Below are 24,802 nucleotides of genomic sequence, written 5' to 3'. Positions count from 1 at the left end.
CAGTGGCGCAGTCTCGGCTCACTGCAACCTCTGCCTCCCAGGTTCAAGCCATTCTCCTACCTCAGTCTCCTGAGTAGCTGGGATTACAGGCATCCATCACCACACCTGGCTAATTTTTTGTATTTTTAGTAGAGACGGGGTTTCATTGTGTTGGCCAGTCTGGTCAACACTTTAAAGTTAATTTTAAAGTTCAGGATGATACAAACACATTTTCCTTGTTAAAAAAAAAAAATAAGTGGGATGCAGTGGTGCACACCTGAAGTCCCAGCTATTCAGGAGGCTGAGGCAGGAGGATCGCTTGAGGCAGGGGTTGGAGTCCAGCCTGGGCAACATAGTGAAACTTTGTCTAAAAAAATTTGAAATAAGGCCGGGCGTGGTGGCTTATGTCTGTAATCACAGCAGTTTGGGAGGCCAAGGTGAGCAGATCACTTGAGGCTGGAAGTTCGAGACCAACCTGGTCAACATGGCAAAACCCATCTTTACTAAAAATACAAAAATTAGCTGGGTGTGGTGGCGGGCACCTGGAATCCCAGCTACTTGGGAGGCTAAGGTGGGAGGATCACTTGAACCTGGGAGGTGAAGGTTGAAATGAGCCAAGATCACGCCACTGGCACTCCAGCCTCGGCGACAGAGTGAGACCCTGTCTTAGAAAAAAAAAAAAAGTAATGTATTACACCTCAGGCAATTTTCCTTTCCCTTTTTGTTCACCACACTTGGTTCCTGATCACTCCTCCTCCCCAAGAAAAGTCCTTCCAGATTTTTGAGGGGATCTGTGATCCAATCTTCCCTGCTTCCTTTCCCCCTGCCCCCCAGGATGTGAACAGACAGGTCTGTTGAGAAAAGGAACTGCAGGGACTGTCAGCTGGGCTCCCCTCACTGGTTATGAGAAGGGCCAAAGGAGTCGGTGTCTAGACTTGTTGAGGATGCTCCATTGGGCTGCCTGGTGGACTAGGGCTGAGGGCTTGGTCAGGGCAGTCTCAGTCATCCCAGCAAGAGGCGTTGAGTGGGGTGGGCTTCAGCACACTGGGGAGAAGGTAGTGTGTCTAGGATGAATGAAACCGTGGAGCAACCACCACGCATAGCCCAGGGCTGATCCTGGAATAGCTGTTGGCTGGTGGAGGTGGCACTGGGAGAGGGCTTGGACAGGGTGATGGCCTGAATCTGGAATGACGGCTGAGCCTGAGGCTGGTGCCACCTCCAGACCTGAAATGGCCTCCGGTTGAACAGGCCAACTCCCCATCAGCTTGTCCAGCCAGCCAGCACTTACTGAGCGCCTTCTGTGTACCAAGCCCAGTTCTCCATGAGTCAACTCACGCCCTCCCTGCCTCAGGGTGATCCACCGCCTTCCCCTACAATATTCCAAGGCGCCATCGGACTTCAGACTCTTCATGTCCTACACCTTCTCCTTGTAACAGAGGAGGAAAAAACGAAAATGGGAGATAAAATTCTGCTTCAGTTCCTCCTCAATTTGTTTCTTTCTTTTTCTTCTTCTTTTTTTTTTTTTTTGAGACGGAGTCTCACTCTGTTGCCCGGGCTGGAGTGCAGTGGCGCGATCCTGGCTCACTGCAACCTCTGCCTGGGAGACCTCTGGCTCCCAGGTTCAAGCAATTCTCCTGCCTAACCTCCCAAGTAGCTGGGATTATAGGCACATGCCACCATGCCTGGCTAATTTTTGTATTTTTTTAAGTAGAGACGGGGTTTCACTATGTTGGCCACGCTGGTCTCGAACTCCTGGTCTCAAGTGATCAGCCGACTTCAGCCTCCCAAAGTGCTGGGATTACAGGCGTGAGCCACCATGTCTGCTTGCTCCCAATTTTCTTTCTTTTTTTTCTTTTTCTTTTTTTTTTAGTTGGGGTCTCACTCTGTCGCCCAGGCTGGAGTGCAGTGGCACAATCTGGGATCACTGCAACCTCCGCCTCCCAGGTTCAAGCACTTCTCCTGCCTCAGCCTCCTGAGTAGCTAGGCTTACAGGTATGTGCCACCACGCCCAGTGAATTTTGTGTTTTTTTGTTTTTTGAGATGGAGTCTCGCTCTGTCACCCAGGCTGGAGTGCAGTGGCACAATCTTCGCTCACTACAAGCTCCGCCTCCTGGGTTCACGCCATTCTTCTGCCTCAGCCTCCCCAGCAGCTGGGACTACAGGCGCATGCCGCCACGCCCGGCTAATTTTTTGTATTTTTAGTAGAGACGGGGTTTCACCATGTTAGCCAGGATGGCCTCGATCTCCTGACCTTGTGATCTGCCCGCCTCAGCCTCCCAAAGTGCTGGGATTACAGGCATGAGCCACTGCGCCCGCCCGAATTTTTGTATTTTTAATAGAGATGGAGTTTTGCCATGTTGGCCAGGCTGGTCTCGAACTCCTGACCTCAGATGATTCGCCTGCCTTGGCCTCCCAAAGTGCTGGAATTACAGGCATGAGCCACCACGCCCGGACAAAGATCTGATGTCCCAACCTTCAAAGGTGGTCTCAGGCATCAGACTCTGGAATTCCCAGCTGCCACATGCCATACCCAGAGACCAGACGCAGCCAGGCCTCCAAGAAGGAGACAAATGTGGGGGCCATCATTGCCCCATTTTATTGATGCAGGCTGGACAGGAGGACTCCCCACCTGAGCTGGGGTACTGAGGTCCTGGGGTGCTGAGGACATGGGGCTGCATCTGGAGAGGGTGGTGTTGGGGGGCACTCCCATGTGGAGAGGATGCTGTTGGGGGACATTCCTGGGAAGGCAGGGGCCGCAGAGGAGCCGGAGATGTACCAGCTGCCTCCGTTTGGGTGGCAGAAAATGTCACGGGGATCTTTCAGCCACAAAGAGGCGTTTAGGCCGTGGTTGGGGGTCTTCAGGGTCTCGCTCTAGGCCTGGCTGTGTCCATGCTCAAGAGTGGAGAGGGGCAGAGGGGGCGGACAGGCGGCCGTCAGGGCCCCGGTCTCGATTCAGGTCCCAGGGACTCTGCGGAACCTTCACTGGCTGGCGGCGCACACGTGGCCAGCCGGTCGCACACCCAGGAGCCCAGCTTACGGTCGCAGAAGGCATTGTTCCAGTGGCTGGAGCCCCGCATCATCACGCAGTCCTTGCCGTGACTCTGGCTGGCGGGCTCCCCTGGAGCCCAGTTGCTGAAGCAAAAGGCTTTGGGGTCAGGGAATGGGGCAGGGAGAAGGGGCCCAGTTCCCAGCAGCCTGGACACAGCCCTCTGAGTCTGCACCCTCCCTTCTCACCCCAGGTTCCCCCATCCTGAGTCTGTGCCTGGGGACCTGTACTTCATTTTGGTGCCCCATACCCTGCAGCCCAAGACTCACCCTTATTTTATTTATTTATTTTTGTTGTTGTTGTTTAGACAGAATCACTCTATCGCCCAGGCTGGAGTGCAGTAGCGTGATCTCGGCTCACTGCAACCTCCACCTCCTGGGTTCAAGTGATTCTCCTGCCTCAGCCTCCCAAATAGCTGGGATTACAGGCGCCCGCCACCATGTCTGGCTAATTTTTGTATTTTTAGTAGAGAGGGGTTTCGCCATGTTGACCAGGCTGGTCTTGAACTCCTGGCAGGTGATCCACCCACCTCGGCCTCCCATAGTGCTGGGATGACAGGCAAGAGCCACCCTGCCTGGCCAAGACTCACCCTTCTAATCCGTGCCCCTTCCTCTATATCTCCTCCTCCAGGTCAGAGAAGCCTTGGCCAGGTCCCCCCACCCCCACTGGCGTCCTCCTCCCCTGCACCCTAGAGACCCTTCTCTCTGAGTCCTCACCCGTTTCCCGGTGCAGTTTATTCAGGGAGCTCCTCCCTCCACAGTATTTCTGCCTCCTCCCCTGGATCCCAGAGGCCCCCTCCTCACCTGTAGTCCACGGGGCTCCCGTCCACCCAGATAAACTCCCCCTTCAGGTTCAAGTTCCGAAGGCCAATCCAGGAGATGGTGTGGCTGGCATGCTTGGTCAGGAAGTCCTGGGGGGCAGGACAGGGCTGGAGGACTGGAGACATGTGCCCGGGGCCTTCCAGCCCACTTCGAGAGGTTGGGTAGAGTGGGGCAGGGGTCCCCCACCTTCGCCGTGCTGCCCACCACCTCTGCAGAGCCTGGGCCCACCTGCTCCTCCGGGCTGTGGATGCTGACCAGCTGCCCTTCCATGTCCTCACAGGCGTACCGGGCGTGGAGCCACTGCTTGGTGCCCTTGCCGAAGTAGTAGCACTTCCGTTGGAAATTGATCCACTTTTCAGGGCACGTGTTGCACACAAAGCCTGGGGTGGAGAAAAGGCTCAGGGGTGGTGCCAAGGGAGGTGCCATGGGCACCCTGGGCAGAGTAGGTGGCGGTGCCTCTCCTAGGGCCACTCCTGGGGTCCCTTCTAAAAGCAGACGCACCCCAGGGCCTCACAGATAGCCTCCTGGGTTGTGTTCTTTGCTGGAGCTGTGATGCCGACCAGTTCCATAGCAGAAGCACCTCAGCCACTGTGGCCACAAACACCTTCACGGTTAGCAGAGCACGGTGTCGACCATCAACACCTCAACCACCGTCAGCATCTCCACAAACACCTCATGGCCAGAAGCAACACAAGCACCAATGCCGTCACCACAAATTCAGGTCCAACATGGTCAACACCACACCATGCCACAAACACACTCTCGTCCAACAACACTTCAACCACCGTCATCACCACAGACACCTCCCAGCTAGAGGTTCCTCAACCACCAGCACCATCACCACAAACGCATTCACGTCCAGCAACACTTCAACCACCGTTATCACCACAGACACCTCACAGCTAGAGGCCCCTCACCATCAACACCAAGGCCACAAACACACTCATGTCCAATAATATTTATTTTTCTTTCTTTTCTTTTCTTTTTTTTTTTTTTTTGAGACAGGAGACAGAGTCTCGCTCTGTCGCCCAGGCTGGAGTGCAGAGGCATGATCTTGGCTCACTGCAAGCTCTGCCTCCCGGGTTCAAGCGGTTCTCCTGCCTCAGTATCCTGAGTACCTGGGATTACAGGTGCCCACCACCATGCCCTGCTAGTTTTTGTATTTTTGGTAGAGGCGCGGTTTCACTATGTTGGTCAGGCTGGTCTCGAACTCCTGACCTCAGGTGATCTGCCTGCCTCAGCCTTCCAAAGTGCTGGGATTACAGGCGTGAGCCACTGCGCCTGGTCCAATAATATTTCAACCACCATCATCACCACAGACACCTCACAGCTAGAAACCCTTGAACCATCAACATCATGACCACAAACACATTCATATCCAACAATAGTTCAACCACCGTCATCACCACAGACACCTCACAGCTAGAAACCCTTGAACCATCAACACCATGACCAGAAACGCATTCATGTCCAACAACACTTCAACCACCATCGCCACAAGCACCACCATGGCCAGAAGCCCTTCAATTGTCATTCTCATCACCTTAAATCCAGCATGGCTTGGGAACTCTTCAATCACCAACGCCATGACCACATCACCAGCTCCACAGTCAGCAGCACCTCAGCCACAAATCCCATCACCACAAATACTTCACAGTGAGCAGAGCAGCAATCACTAACACCATCGCCATCAACACCTCATAGTTAGAAGTGCCTCAACTGCCACCAACATCACCATAAATCCATCCATGGCTAGCAATACTTCGATCCCCAACATTACCACCACATCACCAGTTCCACAGCCAGCAGCACCTCAGCCACAAGCACCATCGCCAACAGCACTTTGACCACCCTCATCACCTCAAACGCCTCATGCCAGCAGCACTTCAACCACCAACACCAGCACCACAAATAGCACATGGTCAAAAATGCCACCAACACCATCATCACAAATGCCTCACAGCCAGCTGAGCATCAGTCACCAACATCATCTCCACAAACACCTCCTCAACTATTATCATCACCATAAATACACCCATAGCCAGCAACACCCCAGTCACCAACACCATGACCACATCACCAGTTCCACAGCCAGCAACACTGCAACCGCAAACACTGTCACCACAAATACCTCACAACTAGAAGCACCTCAACCACCAGCACTATCACCACAAATGCATTCACGTCCATCAACACATCAACTACCAACACCATCACCACAGACACATTCACGTCCATCAACACATCAGCTACCAACACCATCGCCACGAACACATTCACGTCCGTCAGCACATCAGCTACCAACACCATCGCCACGAACACATTCACGTCCGTCAACACATCAGCTACCAACACCATCGCCACGAACACATTCACGTCCGTCAACACATCAGCTACCAACACCATCGCCACGAACACATTCACGTCCGTCAGCACATCACCTACCAACACCATCGCCACGAACACATTCACGTCCGTCGGCACATCAACTACCAACACCAGCGCCACGAACACATTCACGTCCGTCAGCACATCAACTACCAACACCACGCCACGAACACATTCATGTCCATCAACACATCAACTACCAACACCAGCACCACGAACATATTCACATCCATCAACACATCCACTGCCAACATCATCATCACAAACACATTCATGTCCATCAACACATCAACTACCAACACCATCGCCACAAACACATTCATGTCCGACAACACATCAACTACCAACATCATTGCCATGAATGCATTCATATCCAACAACATGTAAACCACTAACACTGTCACCACAAACACCTTACAGCCAGCAGAACACCAATCACTAACACTATCACCATTAACACCTCATGGTTAGCAACACCTCAGCTGATGCCAAAGTCACCACAAACACCTCATGGCCAGAAGCAGTTCAACCACCAACACCATCATTATAAATACACTCTTGACCATCAGTGCTTCAACTGCTGACACCATTACCGTCAATACATCCATGGCCAGCAGTACTTCAATCACCAGCACCATGGTCAGCAGCAAGTCAGCCACCATCACTGTCACCACAAACACATTCATATCCAACAACACTTCAACCACCATCATCAGCACAAACACCTCATGGCCAACAGTGCCTCAGCCACCAACCACATCATGACAGACACCTCATGGCCAGCAGCACTTCAACCACCAACAGATGCTTCCAAGGTCAGCAACACCTTAATCACTGATATCATTACCAGAGGCACCCACCACCAGCAGTGACTTATCTCCACCACCCACACCACAGCCAACACCATCTTTACCAACCACACCAATCATGTCTTCATCACCAGCACTAACAGAAAAACCAGTGCTGTGGCCAAGTCCACCAGCGATTACTTTCCCCAAGCACCATCCCCACCAACTGCCCTGGTCATCGTCCCTGGCAGGACCCCCCAAACCAGCACTCCTAGTCAATGTCTGGGAAATTGAAATGATTTTCTTCCAGTGGGAGGCTTTGGTCAGAAGAGCCAATGGGATTGTAAGACTAGGTCCCACAATCCCTCAATATGGTCTCTTTCTCCCCTTCCCTCCACCCCAAGGAGACTCCCAGACATTGTTGCTATCACCTCCCAGGTAGGAGGTTAAACCCACTCTTACTGGATCAAATCTTTCTTGCTTCAAAATAGATTTTCAGCAGTGGTGTGCACCTGTAATCCCAGCTACTTGGGAGGCTGAGGCAGGAGGATCGCTTGAGCCCAGGAGTTTGAGACTAGGCTGGGCAACATAGCAAAAATCCACTTTAAGAAAGTCGGTTTTCCTATAGTGATGTGCAGGGAGGGTTCCACTACACGTGGTCAGATGTGTTTTGTTTTGTTTTGAGACAGAGTCTTGCTCTGTCTCCCAGGCTGGAGTGCAGTGGTGCTATCTCGGCTCACTGCAACCTCCGCCTCCTGGGTTCAAGTGATTCTCCTGCCTCAGCCTCCCGAGTAGTTGGGACTACAGGTGTCCACCACCATGCTTGGCTAAGTTTTGTATTTTTAGTAGAGACAGGGTTTCACCATGTTGGTCAGGCTGGTCTCGAACTCCTGACCTCAAGTGATCTACCTGCCTCGGCCTCACAAAGTGCTGGGATTACAGGCATGAGCCACCGCACCCAACCACAGATTTTTTTATTTTTTTTTTTCTTTAAGGGGCAGGGTCTTATCACGTTACCCAGGCCAGTCTCAAACTCCTGGGCTCAAGTGATCCTCCTGCCTCGGCCTCCCAAAATGCTGGGATTACAGGCGTGAGCCACCGTGCCCACCCTCTCGTGGTCAGATTCGTCTAAGGGGCTTAGGGTCTGCAGTAGCTTGAGTCGGATTGCTTCTCACCCATGCAATGGTAACCAGTGCTCAGTCCTCTGGAGGTGCGGCGTTAAAACAGGAAGAGGTGGCCAGGTGCAGTGGCTCGTACTTGTAATCCCAGTGATTTGGGAGGCCAAGATGAGAGGATCACTTGACCCCAGGAGTTTGAGGCCGTAGTGAGCCATGATTGTGCCACTGCACTCCAGCCTTGGTGACAGAACCAGGCCCTGTCTCAAAACTACAACAACAACAATAACAACAAGAAAAACCCAAACCCCCCAAACCAGGAAGAAGACATTTCTGAGCCCTTAAAGGAAACTTCAGGGGAAGGTGTCTTGGTTGGTTGTTACACAGTCACCCAGAGACAACCTCAGAGCCGGGCTCAGATCCCAGGCTGTGGGGCTGGATTTAGGGGAGACTTCAGGGACTGCAGAAGAATTAGGAGGTGACCTGTCAGAAGTAGTTGTGGTCCAGAGTACTCTTCCCCTATGCCTCTCCCTGAGGCACCACACTGAGGTTTCTGGCTGGGATTCCCAAAGCGACCTCACATCCCAGGGGACGGGACTCCGTCACACCAAGCACAGAAACTTCCTCTTCTCTGCCCCAGTTAGGACAGCTGGGGCTTCCCAGAGGTCAAAGACCAAAAATCAAGGGTGGGGGCATTGGTTGGGGGAATGGTAGGGCTGTAAAACCCCGGTTCCTACCCCGCACTAAAATTTTTTTTTCTTTAGAGGCAAGGTCCTACTCTGTTGCCCAGGCTGGAGCGCAGGGGCTCAATCCTAGCTCACCGCAGCCTCAAACTCCTGGGCTCAAGTGATCCTCCCACCTCAGCCTCCCGAGTAGATGAGACTACAGGTACACATCACCACATCTGGCTAATTTTTTCATTTTTTTGTTCAGGCAGGATCTAGCTGTGTTGCCTAGGCTGGTCTCAAACTCCTGGACTCAGGTGATCCTCCTGCCTTGGCCTCCCAAAGTGAAGGGATTACAGGCGTGAGCCAGTGCACCTGGTCCCTACCTCACCTTAAGGGTACAGTGACTGAATGTCTGCTCTCTCTGCAGCCTGCTGGCCTCCTGGGGTCAACACTGCCTCCATTACTGCCACCCCTGGGAAAGAGGTCACCATCTCCATTGTCCCATCACGGCAGACAGTACCCCTGTCCGGCTCCCTGACCTGATCAGACAATCTACCAGGAGGGCTATGTGTGTGGGAATCCTACTAATGACTCCTCACTGGGGCACATCAGGCAGAGGACAACAGCAGGGAGATCCCAGCTAGGGTCAACACTGGACTGCTTTAACCCAGAAGAGAAAAAAAAATTGTAGGAGCCTCCAAATCTGTGAAAGGACCCAGTTGGAATCAGAAAGGGCGTTCTTGCCAGGTAAGATGGCTCATGCCTGTAATCTCAGCATTTTGGGAGGCGGAGGCAAGAGGATTGCTGGAGCCCAGGAGTTCGGGAACAGCCTGGGCAACATAGCAAGATCCTGCTGCTACAAAAAATAAAAAAACTTAGCTAGGGCCAGGTGCAATGACTCATGCCTATAAGCCCAGCACTTTGGGAGACTGAGGCAGACGGATCGCTGGAGTCCAGGAGTTCAAGACCAACCTGGGTAACATAGGGAGACCCCGTAGCTACAGGAAAATAAAAAAATTAGCCTGGTGTGGTAGCACACGCTTGTAGTCTCAGCTACTCTGGAAGCTGAGGTGGAAGGATTGCTTGAGCCCAGGAGTTGGAGGCTGCAGTAAGCGATGATTGCACCACTGCATTTTAGCCTGGGCAAAAGAGCAAGACTCCACCTCTTTTTTTTTTTTTTTTTTTTTGAGACAGAGTCTCATTTTGTTGCTCAGGCTGGAGTGCAGTGGTGCAAAGAGAGCATGATCTCGGCTCACTGCAACCTCCACCTCCCGGGTTCAAGCAATTCTCCTGTCTCAGCCTCCTGAGTAGTGAGACTACAGGCGTGTACCACTACACCCAGCTAATTTTTGTAGTTTTATTAGAGATGGGGGTTTCATCATGTTGGTCAGACTGGTCTCAAACTCCTGACCTCAAATAATCCACCTGCCTTGACCTCCCAAGTGCTGGCATTATAGGCATTAGCCACCACGCCCAGCTTATGTTTGTATTTTTGTTGTTGTTGTTGTTGTTGTTTGGTTTTTTTTTGAGACGGAGTCTCGCTCTGTTGCCATCCTGGAGTGCAGTGGCGCGATCTCGGCTCACTGCAGTCTCCGCCTCCCGGGTTCAAGCGATTTTTGTGCCTCAGCCTCCCAAGTAGCTGTGATTACGAATGTCTGCCACCACGCCCAGCTAATTTTTAAAAAAATTTTATTGAGATGGAGTCTCGCTCTTGTCTCCCAGGGTGGAGTGCAGTGGCGCAATCTCGGATCACTGCAAGCTCCGCCTCCCGGGTTCACGCCATTCTCCTGCCTCAGCCTCCCAGGCAGCTGGGACTACAGGCGCCCACCACTACGTCCGGCTATTTTTTTTTTTTTTGTATTTTTAGTAGAGACGGGGTTTCACCATGTTGGTCAGGCTGGTCTCGAGCTCCTGACCTCACGTGATCCATCCACCTCGGCCTCCCAAAGTGCTGGGATTACAGGCGTGAGCCACCGCGCCCGGCCAAGAACCCTTCTCTTAAAAAATAAAATAAGGGGTGTTTTATGTATGCCCCATGTGTCCTGCCCCATCGGAAACTTAGTCCTATTTCTGTCGTCACGCACACTTCCGCCTCGCATCTGAGCACACTCCCTACCCCGTGCTTTGTGTCCCCCAATGACACTTGGGTCACACAAATGTATAGACATGCTGCCTCACGTCACACACGCGTGCCGTCATTCACGTTTGCCAACACACCCGAGCATCCTCAGCCGAGACTCACACACTCACCATTGGACACCTGCAGCTCCATCCGTAGCTTCGTCACCTCCTCTCGGAGTCTTTCCAGCAAATCTGAAGCTGTGTTCCTCTCGTTCAATTCTTGGGGATTCGACAGGGGGCAGTGCTTAGAGACCGACTGGCAGGTCCCCTCCTTGTCCGTTCCCTCCCCTACTGCCCCATCCCCTCCCAAGCCTCACCCTGGGACTTGAAGCTGCTCAGATCTGCTTGAAGCCCGTTCAGGTTCCAGGACAGCTCCGAGTCTGTTGTGCGTAGGAGCGCAGGGCTGGTCTCAGGGAGGATGTGTACAGGCCGAGGGCACCCGCCAAGCCTGGCCCCCCAGCCTCACGGTTCCCCAGGGCTCTGAGACACTCCCTCCTTCCCACTCAATCTGGTTCCATACCCCCGATCCCAGTCTCTCACCCTGAGATTTCAATCTCTGTTGTTCAGCTCGAAGTTCCTCCAGGTCCTGCCAAATCTGAGTGGCTGTTTGCAGGGGAGGGGCCTTCGTGGTCAGCAGGTCCTCACTGTCTCCCCCATCTACCCCCACCCATCCCCTGGCCTCTGCCTGGGTTCTTAGAGCCACCTGCTCAGTTTGCAGTTCCCAGGCGTTGGGGGTGGGGTACAGTGAGTCTTAACGCTCTGGGTCCAGGAAGTCATCCAAGACCCCCTCGCCTTTCCCCCTGCAACCCCCACTCCAGGGGTCACTCACACTGGGATTTCTGCGCCATCTGATCACCGTGCTGTCTTTCCAAGTTCTTGGAAACTTGAGAGACTGGAGCGGTGGGAGAGAAGAGATATCCCAGGAACCTCAAAGGCAGGTCCTTGGACCCCGCCCATGCCCCAGGCTCAGGGACCCTCTCACATAGTCACAACAGCTGCTGTTGCTGTTTGTTCATTTACTGGGGCAGGAGGAGTGTACTCAGGAAGGTATATGCAAGAATATAATGAACCTGTGTACCTTTCCCTCACCCAGGATTAACTATAAAAGCAGTAGGCAACTATCAGAACACTTCACAAATCTTAGAGCTTGTTTCTGTCTCATGGAACTAAAATTATGCCCATTTTACAGATGAGGAAATGGAGGCACAAAGCAGTTACAAACTCCTTATGCTACAGATGCTTAAGGCTGCCCGACTTACAATGGCTCAACTTACAATAGCTCGAGTTACAATGGCTCAACTTTACAATGGTCTGAAACCAATATGCATTTAGAGGAAACCTTACTTCTCTTGCAACGCTGGGGAATGGTGGGGAGCCAAAGCTTTCAGCCAGCCATGCAGTTTTAACTTACACTATTTTTAACGTACTATGGGCTTACGGGGACATAATCCCATTGCAAGCAGAAGAGCATCTGTATTAAGATGCTATCAGGCACTTTTCCAAGCTTCCCTGGTTCCCCGCCTTCCTTAGGACAGGGAGCAACTTAGGCTGACCCTCAGTTCCTTAGTGAGGGGACACTGAGGCTCAGAGAGGAGCGGGATGAGAGCTGGGCGTCCTAACCCTCATCCCCACCCACCTCCACCTTGACCCCTTCATACCGTTCTGGGCAGCCCTCTCTTCCAGCTGTTTTAGATTCTGTGTGGTGTCCCAGTCTGCGGAGGGGGAGAGAAGAGGAGTGGAGAGTGGGGATTGTCAGTACCCCCACCTGCCTGCACCCCATCTCCCAGCTGGGGAAGGAGGTCTTGGGTATAAGCCATGGAGGTGCTGAAAGGATGGAGGACAGGGATGCTGGGTGGGGGGTGACGGGCTTTGGAGCGGGGGGCATGGGAAAGGGCTGCCAGTGTCCAGGTGGGAGGAAGGATGGGAAAATTGGGCTTTCAGAAGTGCGTTGGGCTCCCCAGGCTCTGAGATGGGGGTGTGGGAGGGAACACAGACGAGCCCCATGAGTTGGGGGGACCACATGGGGCTGGGGATGTCCTCACGCCACAGGAGAAGGAGAGTCAGCAGCCCGGCCCACAGAGCAGCGGTCAGCAGCCCCAGCAGCACGATCTGAGTCCTGCGCCTGCAACACCGCTTCCTGGGAAGCTCCTCGATCTCTGCCGGGGGTGGAGGGACTGACTATGGGTGCAGGGCGAAGCTGGACACTGGCCCTGTCCGTCTCCCCATGACCCAGAGCCCCCGACAACCTGGGAGCCTGTCCAGAGCCCACACTGAAGCAGAGGGTCTCAGTGGACCCCTAGCTCCATTTGTGCAGCTTCCTTACCTGACTTCGATCTGGGTCACTGTCCACAGAGACAGATCTGGGACCAAGAGCTAAGACTCCCTCAGCCCCCACAACCAATGCCAGGCCCCCAGCCTCACTTCCAGAAGACCGGGTCCTGCTTTTTCCTTCCCCTCTGACCCCCAGAGCCCACCCTTATACCTCTGCACCTGTCCCCAACCCAGAGTCCCTTCCCTAAACCCAGGACACTGAGTCCCAGTTCTTCCCCAACATTAGAGCCACGCCCCAGCCGCTTTCCCAGGTGTCATCCAACATCCAGACCTCCAAAGCTCTCCCAGGCCCCACCCAAAGGTCTATCTGGATGTCCCACCCCAAGCCCCTGGCCCTCTGCACTCACCCTGGCTTGGAGGATTCATTATGCTAAATTCTACTTGTTCCAAGTTCCTGTTCTACTTGGCCTCTGACTCTATTGGGCTCCCAGCTCGCTAGCTGGAGCCGTTTGTTCTTTTTCTCTTTGTTTTTCTGTTTTTGTTAGGAGGGTGTTGAGTCAGAAAAAGGAGGGGCCCTCAATTTTCCACCCCTTCCTGGCTCTGTGCCAGGAAAGTCGGTCCAGCCTCACCTCCTTACTCATACCAGTCCCTTTCTTCGAAATTCACCTCTTTCCCAGAGAGGGACTGGGGAGCCCCCCTTCTCTCCTGGGTGAAAGGCAGTAGGTAAGGGTCATTGCTTCTGCCAGTGTTAGAACCAGAGAGTCCTCCTACCTGAATATTGACCTTCCTCCATGGCGGTCCTGCTTGGATTCTCCTGAAGATGGGGCGCTCACTCCCTGACAACGCAGTGCACTCAGCGGGCACAATCACAGCTCTGGCTGGGATCTGGGTTTTAATGATGGTTAGGGTGAGGCGTCAAACCCTAGTTGCCAGCGCAGGGTAGCATCTGGGACTTGGGGGTACTCAGTGACTATCTGCTGATTTTGGTTAGTCTACAATCTGGACTCACTAGCGTGGTTAGTGGGGAGACACAGCTGGTGTGGAGAGAGAGCAGCCTGAGATCAGAAGTGGGGCACCCCCAGAGTCCATCACACTTGAGCTACACAGCAGGTGCACCCAGGAGATCTTGACAAATGGCTTAATTAACCTGGAAACTTCTTACCTCATTCGTAAAATGATGATACTGAGAACACCTATACTGTGGGTTGGTGATCTGTGCTGAAAATATCACCAGCTTTTATTGTAATTGCCTTGCCTGTGCGCCCTCAGCCGAGGATTCAGCCTCAGTTTTCCCCTCTGTAAAAGGAGCTGATGACAGCACCCAAATCATAAGGCCAAGATAGGATCCAATGAGATCACAGCGTACCTGAGGTTTTTGGTGCGGGGCTGTGCGCAGTGGGTCTTCAGATTCTAAACATTTATGAAGCATCTACTCTGTGCCACATCCCACTGGGAAACGCTAAGAGCCCATAACCCAGGCCTCAGCCTTCTCCTCTGCCGGTGTCCCCAGGGCATCTGTAAAGTGCTCTGACTTTATTTATTATTTATTTATTTATTTATTTATTTATTTGTTTGTTTTTTGAAATGGAGTCTCACTCTGTTGCCCAGGCTGGAGTGCAGGGGCACGATCTCGGCTCACTGCAACCTCCGCCTCCTGAGTTTGAGCGTTTCTCCCGCCTCAACCTCCCGAGTAGCTGGGACTACAGGCGCGTGCCACCATGCCGGGCTAATTTTTGTATTTTTAGTAGAGACGGGGTTTCACTATGTTGGCCAGGCTGGTTTCAAACTCCTGACCTCGTGATCCACCCACCTCAGCCTCCCAAAGTGCTGGGATTACAGGCGTGAGCCACTGTGCATGGCCTATTTTTTTAATTTTTTGAGATGGAGTCTCACTGTGTTGCCCAGGCTGGAGTGCAGTGGCACCATCTTGGCTTACTGCAACCTCCACCTCCCGAGTTTAAGCAATTATCCTGTCTTAGCCTCCAAAGCAGCTAGGATTACAGATGCCCACCACCACACCTGGCTAATTTTTGTATTTTAGTAGAGACAGGGTTTCGCTATATTGATCAGGCTGGTCTCGAACTCCTGACCTCAGGTGATCCACCCGCTTCAGCCTCCCAAAGTGCTCGGATTACAGGTTTAAGCCACTGCACCTGACCAAGTCCTCTGACTTTAAAGCATCTATTGTGTGCTGAGGAGCATGGAACTTGGGGTCTTTCAGGCCTGGAGGTCACCGGCTACCTTCTTTCGCTGCCTGACTGTAGGCAAGTCCCTTCTCTCGGAGCCTCAGGGAGGTGGCGTGTGGGGCGGCCAGGCTCTGATTAGCCGCAGCTCAAGCTGGCCCTTTTGACGTGAGAGGAGCCCAGAGGTGTCACCATTCTGGGACTGGAAGTGTCCACGGAGGCAGCCGGACAGACCTGAGCCCGAGTCCTGGCTTCTCCCTGGACGAGCGGCTCAGTTTGCTCATCGGTAAACTGGGACTATTCAAAGCACCAGCACACAGTAGGTGCTCAGTAAATCTACTGGCAGGATGCGGGGGGAGTGTTCTCATTCTGTGGGGCCTCTGTCAATGGAACAGAGGTACCAAGAGGGGAAACCATTTATCCCCATCACGCAGTGGTGGGACTGAGACTCAAACCCGGGACACTTGACCTGGGAGCCTATTTGCTCAATCATCTGCAGACACAATCTCATGGTGGGGTGTCTACTGGTAAGTGCCGGTTGGCAGGATCCCAACTCCAGACTGTCCTTCTAACCCAAGAGCTCCTGCCTCTGCCTAGAGCCTTCCATGGCTCCCCAGGGCCCTCTATGATCGGCCCAGCACACTCACCAAGCTCATCTCAGACCAGATGGCCTGTTTTCACTTCCCCAAATCAGGGACCTGAATGCCTCGAGATTCTGTCCACAATGCGGCCCCCACCCCCACTCCCACCGCCCACCACCTCCCTTCTCTGGCTGTGACCTCCTCCTGCTCATCCCTTGAGGCTCAGCCGAAGGTCATTTTTTCCAAGGGCGCTTCGATCTCCACTTCCCATGGCCAACCCCCGACACACACAGATACGTACTCACTTAGTGGAGTCTGGAGCCTGTGTCTGTCCTCCTAGTGTGTTGGGGTCGACCAGAGAGATTGGCAGGGACCGTCAGGGACAGAGGTTTAAGCAGGAAGAAAGACACTTTCTTCTGAAAGTAGAGCCACTGACAGCTTCTATTTTCATAGACCTAAATATAAGCTTGCCGCCCGGATAACATTACACGCATGGCCTCTCCTGGCGCTCCCCACACCCCGGTGAAGTCCGTGTTATTATTATCTCCATTTCTCAGGTAAGAGAATTGGGTGAAAACCAGAGCTGTTAAGCAGCAAGTTCCCACAGGGCTGACGGAGGTGAGCGCTGGTGTCAAGATTTGAACCAGGGTTATTGCACAAAGTGGAATTATTATACCACTATGGCCGATCACAGAGGACCCTGGGGAGCCATGGAAGGCTCTAGGCAGAGGCAGGACCTCTTGGGTTAGAAGGACGGCCTGGAGTTGGGATCCTGGCAGCCAACACTTACCAGTAGACACCCCACCATGAGATTATGTCTCTTGATGATTGAGCAAATAGGCTCCCGGGTCAAATGTCCCAAGTTTGAGTCCCAGTAAGAAAAAAGGGAAGAGGAGAGAGAGGCAGAGGAAGGGAAGAAAAAGACAGAAGGAAGGAGAGGGAGAAGGAGGAGCAGGAGGGAAGGAGAGAAGGGGGAAAAAGAAAGATACATGAAATAATATTCAGGTCAAATATGGACAATTTTGGCTGGGCATGGTGGCTCACATCTGTAATCCCAGCACTTTGGGAGGCTGAGGTGGGAGGATCACTTGAGCCTGGGAGTTGAAGACCAGCCCGGACAACATAGCAAGCCATGGGCTCTGCAAAAACTATAAAAATTAGCAGGGCATGGTGGTGCGTGCCTGTGGTCCCACCTACCGGGGAGGCTGAGGTGAGTGGATCACTTGAGTCCAGGAGTTCAAGATCCGCCCGGGCAACATAGTGAGATGAAAGAAAGAAAGAGAGAAAGAGAGAGAGAGAGAGAGAGAGAAGGAAAGGAAGGGAAAAGGAAAGAAAGGAAGGAAAGAAAAGAAAGGAAAAAAGAAAGAAAAAAAGAAAAGGAAAGGAGAAAAGGAAAAGAAAGGAAAAAAGAAATAAAAAAAGAAAGAAAGAAAGGAAGGAAAGGGAAGGAAGGGGCTGGGCGCGGTGGCTCACGCCTGTAATCCCAGCATTTTGGGAGGCCGAGGCAGGTGGATCACCTGAAGTCAGAAGTTCAAGACCAGCCTGGCCAACACGGTGAAACTCTGTCTCTACTGAAAATACAAAAAAAAAAATTAGCCAGGCATGGTGGTGGGCACCTGTAATCCTAGCTATTTGGGAGGTTGAGGCAGGAGAATCACTTGAACCCAGGAGGCAGAGGTTGCAGTGAACCAAGATCGCGCCATTGCACTCCAGCCTGGGCAACAAGAGCTAAACTCTGTCTCAAAAAAAAAAAAAAAAAAAGAAAGAAAGAAAGAAAGAAAAACAGAAAAGAAATACCAAACTCCATTCCAGCCCCATCCTGGAAATAGACTTTATCCTGTGTCCTCACAACATGGCCCAGCTGGACTTATTCCCAAACTTCCTCCTCCTCCCCCTCCTCCTGTGTCCCCATTGCTGGGACAGTCCGTCCATCCACCCAGACACCCCGGCCCAGGCCTTGTCCAAGCACTTCCCAATCCTCCACCCCACCACTCACCCAGCACCAGGGCCTGGCTCTTCTCAAAAAAATAATCTGCTTCTCCCCATCTCCATAGCTGCTGCCTCTGGCCACTCCCTCTTCCCCCTGGGCCAGGTGACATCCCCCTCTTAGGGTTCCCCCTGCCTGGTTTGCCTTGTCCCTGGAACAGCCTCCGCCATGGCCTCTCCACTCCCATCCTGCCCCCATGACAGCCCTCCTTGGGGCTCTACCTCCTGTCTTGCCCCCCAAAACAGACCCTCCAGGGCCCTCACTCCTACCTGGCCACCACGGCAGACTCCCTTAGGGTCCTCAACCCTACCTGCTCCCATGACAAATCCCCCACCCTGGCTTGGCCTCAAATGCTGTCCCTAATGTCCACCCAGCAGCCCCCAGCGACCTCTCCAATGCTCACCGGCCAACTCTTTCCCTTCCTTTTTTTGAGACAGAGTCTTGCGGTGTCATCCAGGCTGGAATGCAGTGGTGTGATCTCAGGTCACTGTAACCTCTGCCTCCCAGATTCAAGCGATTCTCCTGCCTCAGCCTCCCAAGTACCTGGGATTACAGGTGCGCACCACCACACCCGGCTAATTTTTTGTATTTGTAACAGAGATGGGGTTTCACCAAGTTGACCAGGCTGGTCTTGAACTCCTGGTCTCAAGTGATCTGCCCACCTCGGCCTCCCAAAGTGTTGGGATTACAGGCGTGAGCCACCGCACCCAGGCCCTCCCTCCCTTCTTTACCATCTCCGTCCTTGGCCATTACCCCAGATCAAGGTGGAGGGGACATTTTGGTACCCAAAGTGAACAGCCTCAGACCACCAGAGCCAGTCACTCACTCAACAAGCATGCACCAAGGGCCACTTGGTCCAGGGTGACCGACAAGGCAGCATGGTCTCAGCTGTTCTGGAGTGCAGGGTCCAGGGGACATTCCAGCCAGGCCCCTCCCTGACACGGTGGGGACATCCAGCTCTAGTGGATGGCCCAGCCCAGCCCAGCCCCCTCCTGGTTGGGAGGTGGGTTGTAGGGGCACAGGTGGGCGTCTTCTGGAGTGAGAGACACGGGAGGCGGGCCACGCAGAAGTGGAGATTTGGAGTTTCCCAGTTGAGTGTGGGGAAGGGGTTAAGGATCTGGGGACACATTTTGGGAAGGATGAGGAGGGTAGGCAACGTGCCAAGGGGTCTTAGTATATAGAAGGTTAGGTGGCATAGTGACTAGGGCTGCAGATGCCTCAACCACGCTACCTGGGTTCAAATTCCTGGCTCTGCCGTTGAAGTGCTGTGTGACCTTTGGCAAGTCACTTAACCTCTCTGTGCTTCACATAAGGCAGCCATGATCACCAAAGCATCAAATTCCTAGGATGGTGGTGAAAATTAGATGTGTCAATACGCACACAAGACACTAAGAACTGTGTCCGGCCGGGCGTGTCACGCCTGTCATCCCAGCACTTTGAGAGGCTGAGGTGAGTGGATCACCTGAGGTCAGGAATTTGAGACCAGCCTGGCCAACACGGTGAAACCCCGTCTCTACCAAAAAGTACAAACATTAGCCAGAAGTGGTGGCGGGTGCCTGTAATCCCAGTTACTCAGGAGGCTGAGGCAGGAGAATCACTTGAACCTGGGAGGCGAAGGTTGCAGTGAGCTGAGATGGTGCCATTGCACTCCAGCCTGGGCAATCCCAGAAAGCAAACAAAAAAATTCCTGTGCCCAGCATCCGTTGCTACTAAATAAAGCTATACCACAAAAGTGTCCATATTTTTTTAGAGACGGGGTCTCACTCTGTCTCCCAGGCTGGAGTGCAGTGATGCAATCACGACGCACTGCAGCCTCAACCTCCTGAGGTTCAAGAGATTCTCCTACTTTCTCTTCCTGAGTAGCTGGGACCACAGGCACGCACCACCACGCCTGGCTAGCTTTTTACATTTTTGGTAGCAATGGGGTCTCACTATATTGCCCAGGCTGGTCGCAAACTCCTGGGCTCAAGTGATTCTCCTACCTCAGCCTCCCAAAGTGCTGGGATTATAGGCATGAGCCACTGTGCCCAGTTGGAATTTGCTGTTTCTGAGTTCTACAAGCCCAGGTGCCCCAGCTCAACCCCACTGGCTGGCTCCACCGTGTCCTTCCCGGGGGCGAAAGCACCCTGCCTGCTAGGTCCCTGCCAAGACTCAGCTCAAACACTAGGATGCTTTGGGGCCCCAGGGACCCAGTCACGGGACTGCCCCACCCGCTTCCCCTCTGCGGTGTTAACATGCCTCTTGCTCACTTCGGGAGAAAAACAGAAAGCTGTACGGATGTGGGCCCCAGATCTGTGGGTGTTGGTTCTTCTTTCAGATTTGGGATCCTCTGTGTGTTGGGGGAGGCTGTGTCTCGCTCTTCATTTGACCTGCATCAGAATTCAACAGGAAGGAGTTTAGCGTGTCCAGCAACAGTGACCCTAAACCATCTCCAGCTGAACTCTCATCCCAGCCCCGGTCCTGACCGTAACTCCAGCTCAACTACAACTCGATCCCCTCACCCCACGACGCTCTGGTCCCAGCCCTAACCTCTGCTCTGCACAGGACGGAGGCACGTTGCGGCTCTAATCGCAGAACCCCCACACCTGGGACAGGGCCTAGCACTGTGTCCCAACAGGATGCAGCCTGGTGACCCTGACCCTAACCCCATCCCGACACAGCCCTGGGTTCCCCTACCTGTTTAACCTCTCCTGGGGTTACGAAGGGGAGAAGGAAAGGGTACAGGGGTGGGGAGGAAGGGCGGTAGGTGTGTCAAATCCAGGGGGGCTTCCAGGAGGAGGTGTGTTCAAAGCTGGGTTTCTCCTGCACTGCACTGTTGAATTTGGGGCTGATGATTCCTCGTTGGGATGCCGTCCTGTGCATTGTTGGATGTCTAGAAGCATCTCTGGCCGCCAGTCGCTGATAGAGTCACCGTGGTTGAGAAGCGCTGCTTTGAAAACATGATTCCTAGATCACGCTTTGTTTTGTTTTCATTGTGGCAAAATATACATAACATAAAAATTACCTTCGTAGCCGCTGTTTAAGTGCACCGTTCAGCAGCATGAAACACGTGAACACTGTTGTGCAACCATTACCACCATCCATCTCTGGAACTTTCTCATCTTCCCAAACTGAAACTGTGTCCCCATGAAACACTCGCTCCCTATTTACCCAACTCCAGCCCCCACGACAGCTCCCCTTAGGGTCCTCACACCCACCAGACCCTCATGACAGCCTCCTTTGGGGTCTCCCTGAAACCCCTCCTCTGTGTCTTCCCTGAATAGCAACCACCTGCCCATGTCCTCTCTCTGCCTACAACCATCCATGGCTCCCTTCTGCCCTGGGTCCAAAGCTCCAGCTCCCCCACGCCCTGGAGTTCAAGGGTCCTGCCTGCTCAGGCCTGGCAGCTGGTCTCTCCAGCCACACCCATGCCTCTTCCTCCGAGACTCCAGAGTGCCTGAACGTCACACAATTCTGAAACACCAGGCTCTCTCCAAGCCTTCGCACGGGCAGCTCCCTGCCTAAAGTGCTGAGCCAAGCGGCAGCACCAGTTTGCATGGAAGCCTCCCTGACACCCATCCCTGACCCGCCCGTAGTCCTATGGCCCCTCTTTTCCCAGCCTTGAGCTCCTGCACTGGATGGGCCCCTCCTGAGACTGGGGGCTCCCCAGAGGCAGGACCTATGCCCCACTCCTAGAAGGGCCAGGAGGGCGGCCCTGAGTCACGGTCACATGCACCTCGTTCCCTCTGCTTCCTGACCCCCACTCAGGCAGAGAGCCAGTCAACAGGAAGAGGAAAGGGGCGTGTGGGATGAGAAGAGCCTGGATTGCACTTTCATCTTCCGGGAACCTCGGGATCTGGAGCCCAAACCCAGGCTGTTTTTTTGGTGTGGATTGCGGCAGTGGGGCGGGGAGAGCTTGGGGGGACTGGTATGTGTGGCTGGGAGTCCTCAGGCTAAGAGGGGACACAGAGATGGGCTTGTCCACACCCTTCCCTCCAGAGGGCCCCCCAGAACTCCAGGAGGGGGGTCCTGGACCACTCATTGCCTCCCTGCCCCCTCCCCTCAAGGCCCCAGGATGCTTCCAGGAATCAGAGAGCTGAGCCAGCAGGTCCTGAGACTTCCGAGAGCAGCCCAGGCCCAGCCTGGGAGATTTGGGGATTTCTCTCCAGAACGCCCTCAGAGACCCTGAAATCCTGGACTCCAGGCTCCACCCTCACAGACCCAGGCCTTCACCTTCCTGGAGACCCAGGAAGCCAGGCCCCCAGACCCCAGCCTCAGGGACCCAGGGTCGCTACGCCCTTACGGACCCAGAAGCCAGGTCCCTAGACCACACCCTCAGGGAACCAGGCCCCCTTGACCCTTAGGGATCCAGGAAGCCAAGGCCCCAGACTCCACTCTGAGGGACCCAGGCCCAGTCACTTAAGGACCCAGGAAGTCAGGCCCCCAGACCCCACCCTCAGGAACCCAGGCTTAGTCCCTTAAAGACCCAGGAAGCCAGGTCCCCAGACCCCATTCTCAGGGACTCAGGCCCCCCCGCCCCTTAGGGATTCCCTCAGGAAGTCAGGCCCTCACTCTCAGGGACTGAGACCCAGCTACTTAGGGACCCAGGAAACCAGATCCCCAAGCCCCACCCTCAGAGACCCAGGCCCCCTAGCCCCTTAGAGATTCAGGAAACCAAGCCCCCAGACCCCGCCCTCAGGGACTCAGGCTAAGCTCCCTAAGGATCAGGAAGACAGGCCCCCAAACCCCGTCTTCAGGAACTCAAATCCCCAGCCCTTCAGGGACCCAGGAGGTTAGGACTCCAGCCTCAATCCCTGAGAGACCCAGGCCTCCAGCCACGTAGGGACCCAGGAAGCCAGGCCCCCAGACCCCACCCTCAGAGACCCAGGCTTAGCCTCTTTTTTTTTTTTTTTGAGACGGAGTCTTGCTCTGTCACCTAGGCTCTAGTGCAATGGTGCGATCTCAGGTCACTGCAACCTCCACCTCCCGGGTTCAAGCGATTCTCCTGCCTTAGCCTCCCGAGTAGCTGGGATTACAGGCACCCACCACCACACCCAGCTAATTTTTGTATTTTTAGTAGAAATGGGGTTTCACCAAGTTGGCCAGGCTGGTCTTGAACTCCTGACCTCCGTTGAGCCACCCACCTCGACCTCCCAAAGTGCTGGGATTATAGGTGTGAGTGAGGCTTAGTCTCTTAAGGACCCAGGACGCCAGGCCCCCAGACCTCATCCTCAGGGACCCAGACCCCTAGGGACTTCGGTGTGGGATGGTGTATTTTTCTCCTCCGTCCCTGCTGTTCTCATGCCGGTTCTGGGTCTGCCAGGACAGTGGCGGGTGCTGCCTCTTTGCTGGACACACCTGGTCACTGCCCCCACTGTGTAACCCCTGATGTGGGTGATTAAAGGCCATGGGTTCCCAGCCCAGCTGCACCCCTTTACCTGCTGTGTGACTTAATCCTCTCTGGGCCCCAGTTTTCTCATCTGTAAAGTGGGGACAACCACAGTTCTCTCACATAGGTTGCTGTGTCCATAAAGCCTTTGGCCCAATGCCTGATATTGGGAAGCTCTAAAAATGGGAGCATTTTTAGTGCAATTTCCTGAAACCATCTCTTCTATAATTAAGCAGCTCCCAACCCGGCAGGCAGCAAGGTCCTCTGTGGCTAACGCCTTCTCCTCTCCATTGCCCGCTCTGTTCGCCCCTCCAGTGACAATGACCTGCCTTTCTGTTTTATTTTTCGAGAGATGGTCTCGCTCTGTTGCCCAGGCTGGAGTGCAGTGGTATGATCACGGCTCACTGCATCCTTGACCTCCTGGACTCAGGCGATCCTCCCACCTCAGCCTCCCCAGTAGCTTGGACCACAGGCACATGCCACCTGCCCAGCTAATTTTAAAATTATTTTGTAGGCCGGGCACAGTGGCTCATATCTGTAATCCCAGCACTTTGGGAGGCCGAGGTGGGCGGATCATGAGGTCAGGAGATTGAGACCATGCTGGCCAACATGGTGAAACCCCATCTCTACTAAAAATATAAAAATTAGCTGGACGTGGTGGTGACATGTGCCTGTAATCCCAGCTACTCGGGAGACTGAGGCAGGAGAATCACTTGAACCCAGGAGGCAGAGCTTGCAGTGAACCGAGATCATGCCACTGCACTCCAGCCTGGCAACAGAGCAAGATGTCTACAAGGGTCTCACTATGTTGCCCAGGCTGGTCCCCAGCTACTGACGTTAAAGCAATCCTCCTGCCTCGGCTTCCCAAAGCATTGGGATTACAGGCATGAGCCACCATGTCCCGCTCTTCCATCCTCTTCACAGCCAGAAGCACAGCCTCTTCCATTCTCTCTCTGACTCTCATCCTCCTGCCTCCTCTTGTAAGGACTCCATGATGACGTTGGGCCACCTGGATAATCCGGGGTGATCTCCCATCTCAAGACCCTTGAGGTAATTCCATCAGCAGAGCCCCATTTGCCATATAAGGTGACCTACTCACCGGTTCCAGGGATTAGAATGTGACCATCTTTGGGGAGTTGTTATTCAGCTGACCACTATACCCTAGGAGACAGATGTTGTTGTTATTATTATTATTATTATTTATTTTTGAGGGGAGTCTCGCTCTATTGCCCAGGCTGGAGTGCAGTGGTGTGATCTCGGCTCACTGCAGCCTCCGTGTCCCAGGTTCAAGCGATTCTCGTGCCTCAGCCTTCACAGTAGCTGGACAGGTGTGCACCACCATGCCCGGCTAATTTTTGCATTTTTTTGGGTAGAGACGGGGTTTCCCTATGTTGGCCGGGCTGGTCTCGAACTCCTGGTGTCAAATAATCCATCCACCTCGGCCTCCCAAAATGCCGGGGTTACAGGAGTGAGCCACCGTGCCCGG

The 24,802-nt window shown here is 53.8% G+C and overlaps 1 protein-coding gene across 2 annotated transcripts; it reads right to left on the bottom strand.

Moving 5' to 3' along the window:
* Positions 1-2,675: 2,675 nt before the first annotated feature.
* On the bottom strand, positions 2,676-16,377 carry FCER2 (Fc fragment of IgE, low affinity II, receptor for (CD23)). 2 transcript variants are annotated; one of them, XM_011982028.1, is made up of 11 exons: positions 16,263-16,377; positions 13,969-14,075; positions 12,969-13,082; positions 12,585-12,638; positions 11,756-11,818; positions 11,467-11,529; positions 11,244-11,306; positions 11,056-11,145; positions 4,075-4,226; positions 3,829-3,935; positions 2,676-3,111 (listed from the first exon to the last, which is right to left on the bottom strand). In XM_011982028.1, exons 2-11 carry the CDS (start codon positions 13,988-13,990, stop codon positions 2,913-2,915), a joined length of 927 nt encoding a protein of 308 aa, XP_011837418.1. In that variant the 5' UTR covers positions 13,991-14,075; positions 16,263-16,377; the 3' UTR covers positions 2,676-2,912. The 2 variants fall into 2 exon arrangements, with proteins under 2 accessions (XP_011837418.1, XP_011837419.1); XM_011982029.1 differs by lacking the exons at positions 13,969-14,075; positions 16,263-16,377 and adding an exon at positions 13,605-13,623.
* Between the last annotated feature and the right edge of the window lie 8,425 nt (positions 16,378-24,802).

The sequence above is a fragment of the Mandrillus leucophaeus genome, unplaced genomic scaffold, assembly GCF_000951045.1.
Source record: "Mandrillus leucophaeus isolate KB7577 unplaced genomic scaffold, Mleu.le_1.0 Scaffold234, whole genome shotgun sequence".
NCBI lineage: Eukaryota > Metazoa > Chordata > Mammalia > Primates > Cercopithecidae > Mandrillus > Mandrillus leucophaeus.
Note: the sequence above shows the minus strand (reverse complement) of the source record. Positions and strands in the feature narration are given on the sequence as shown.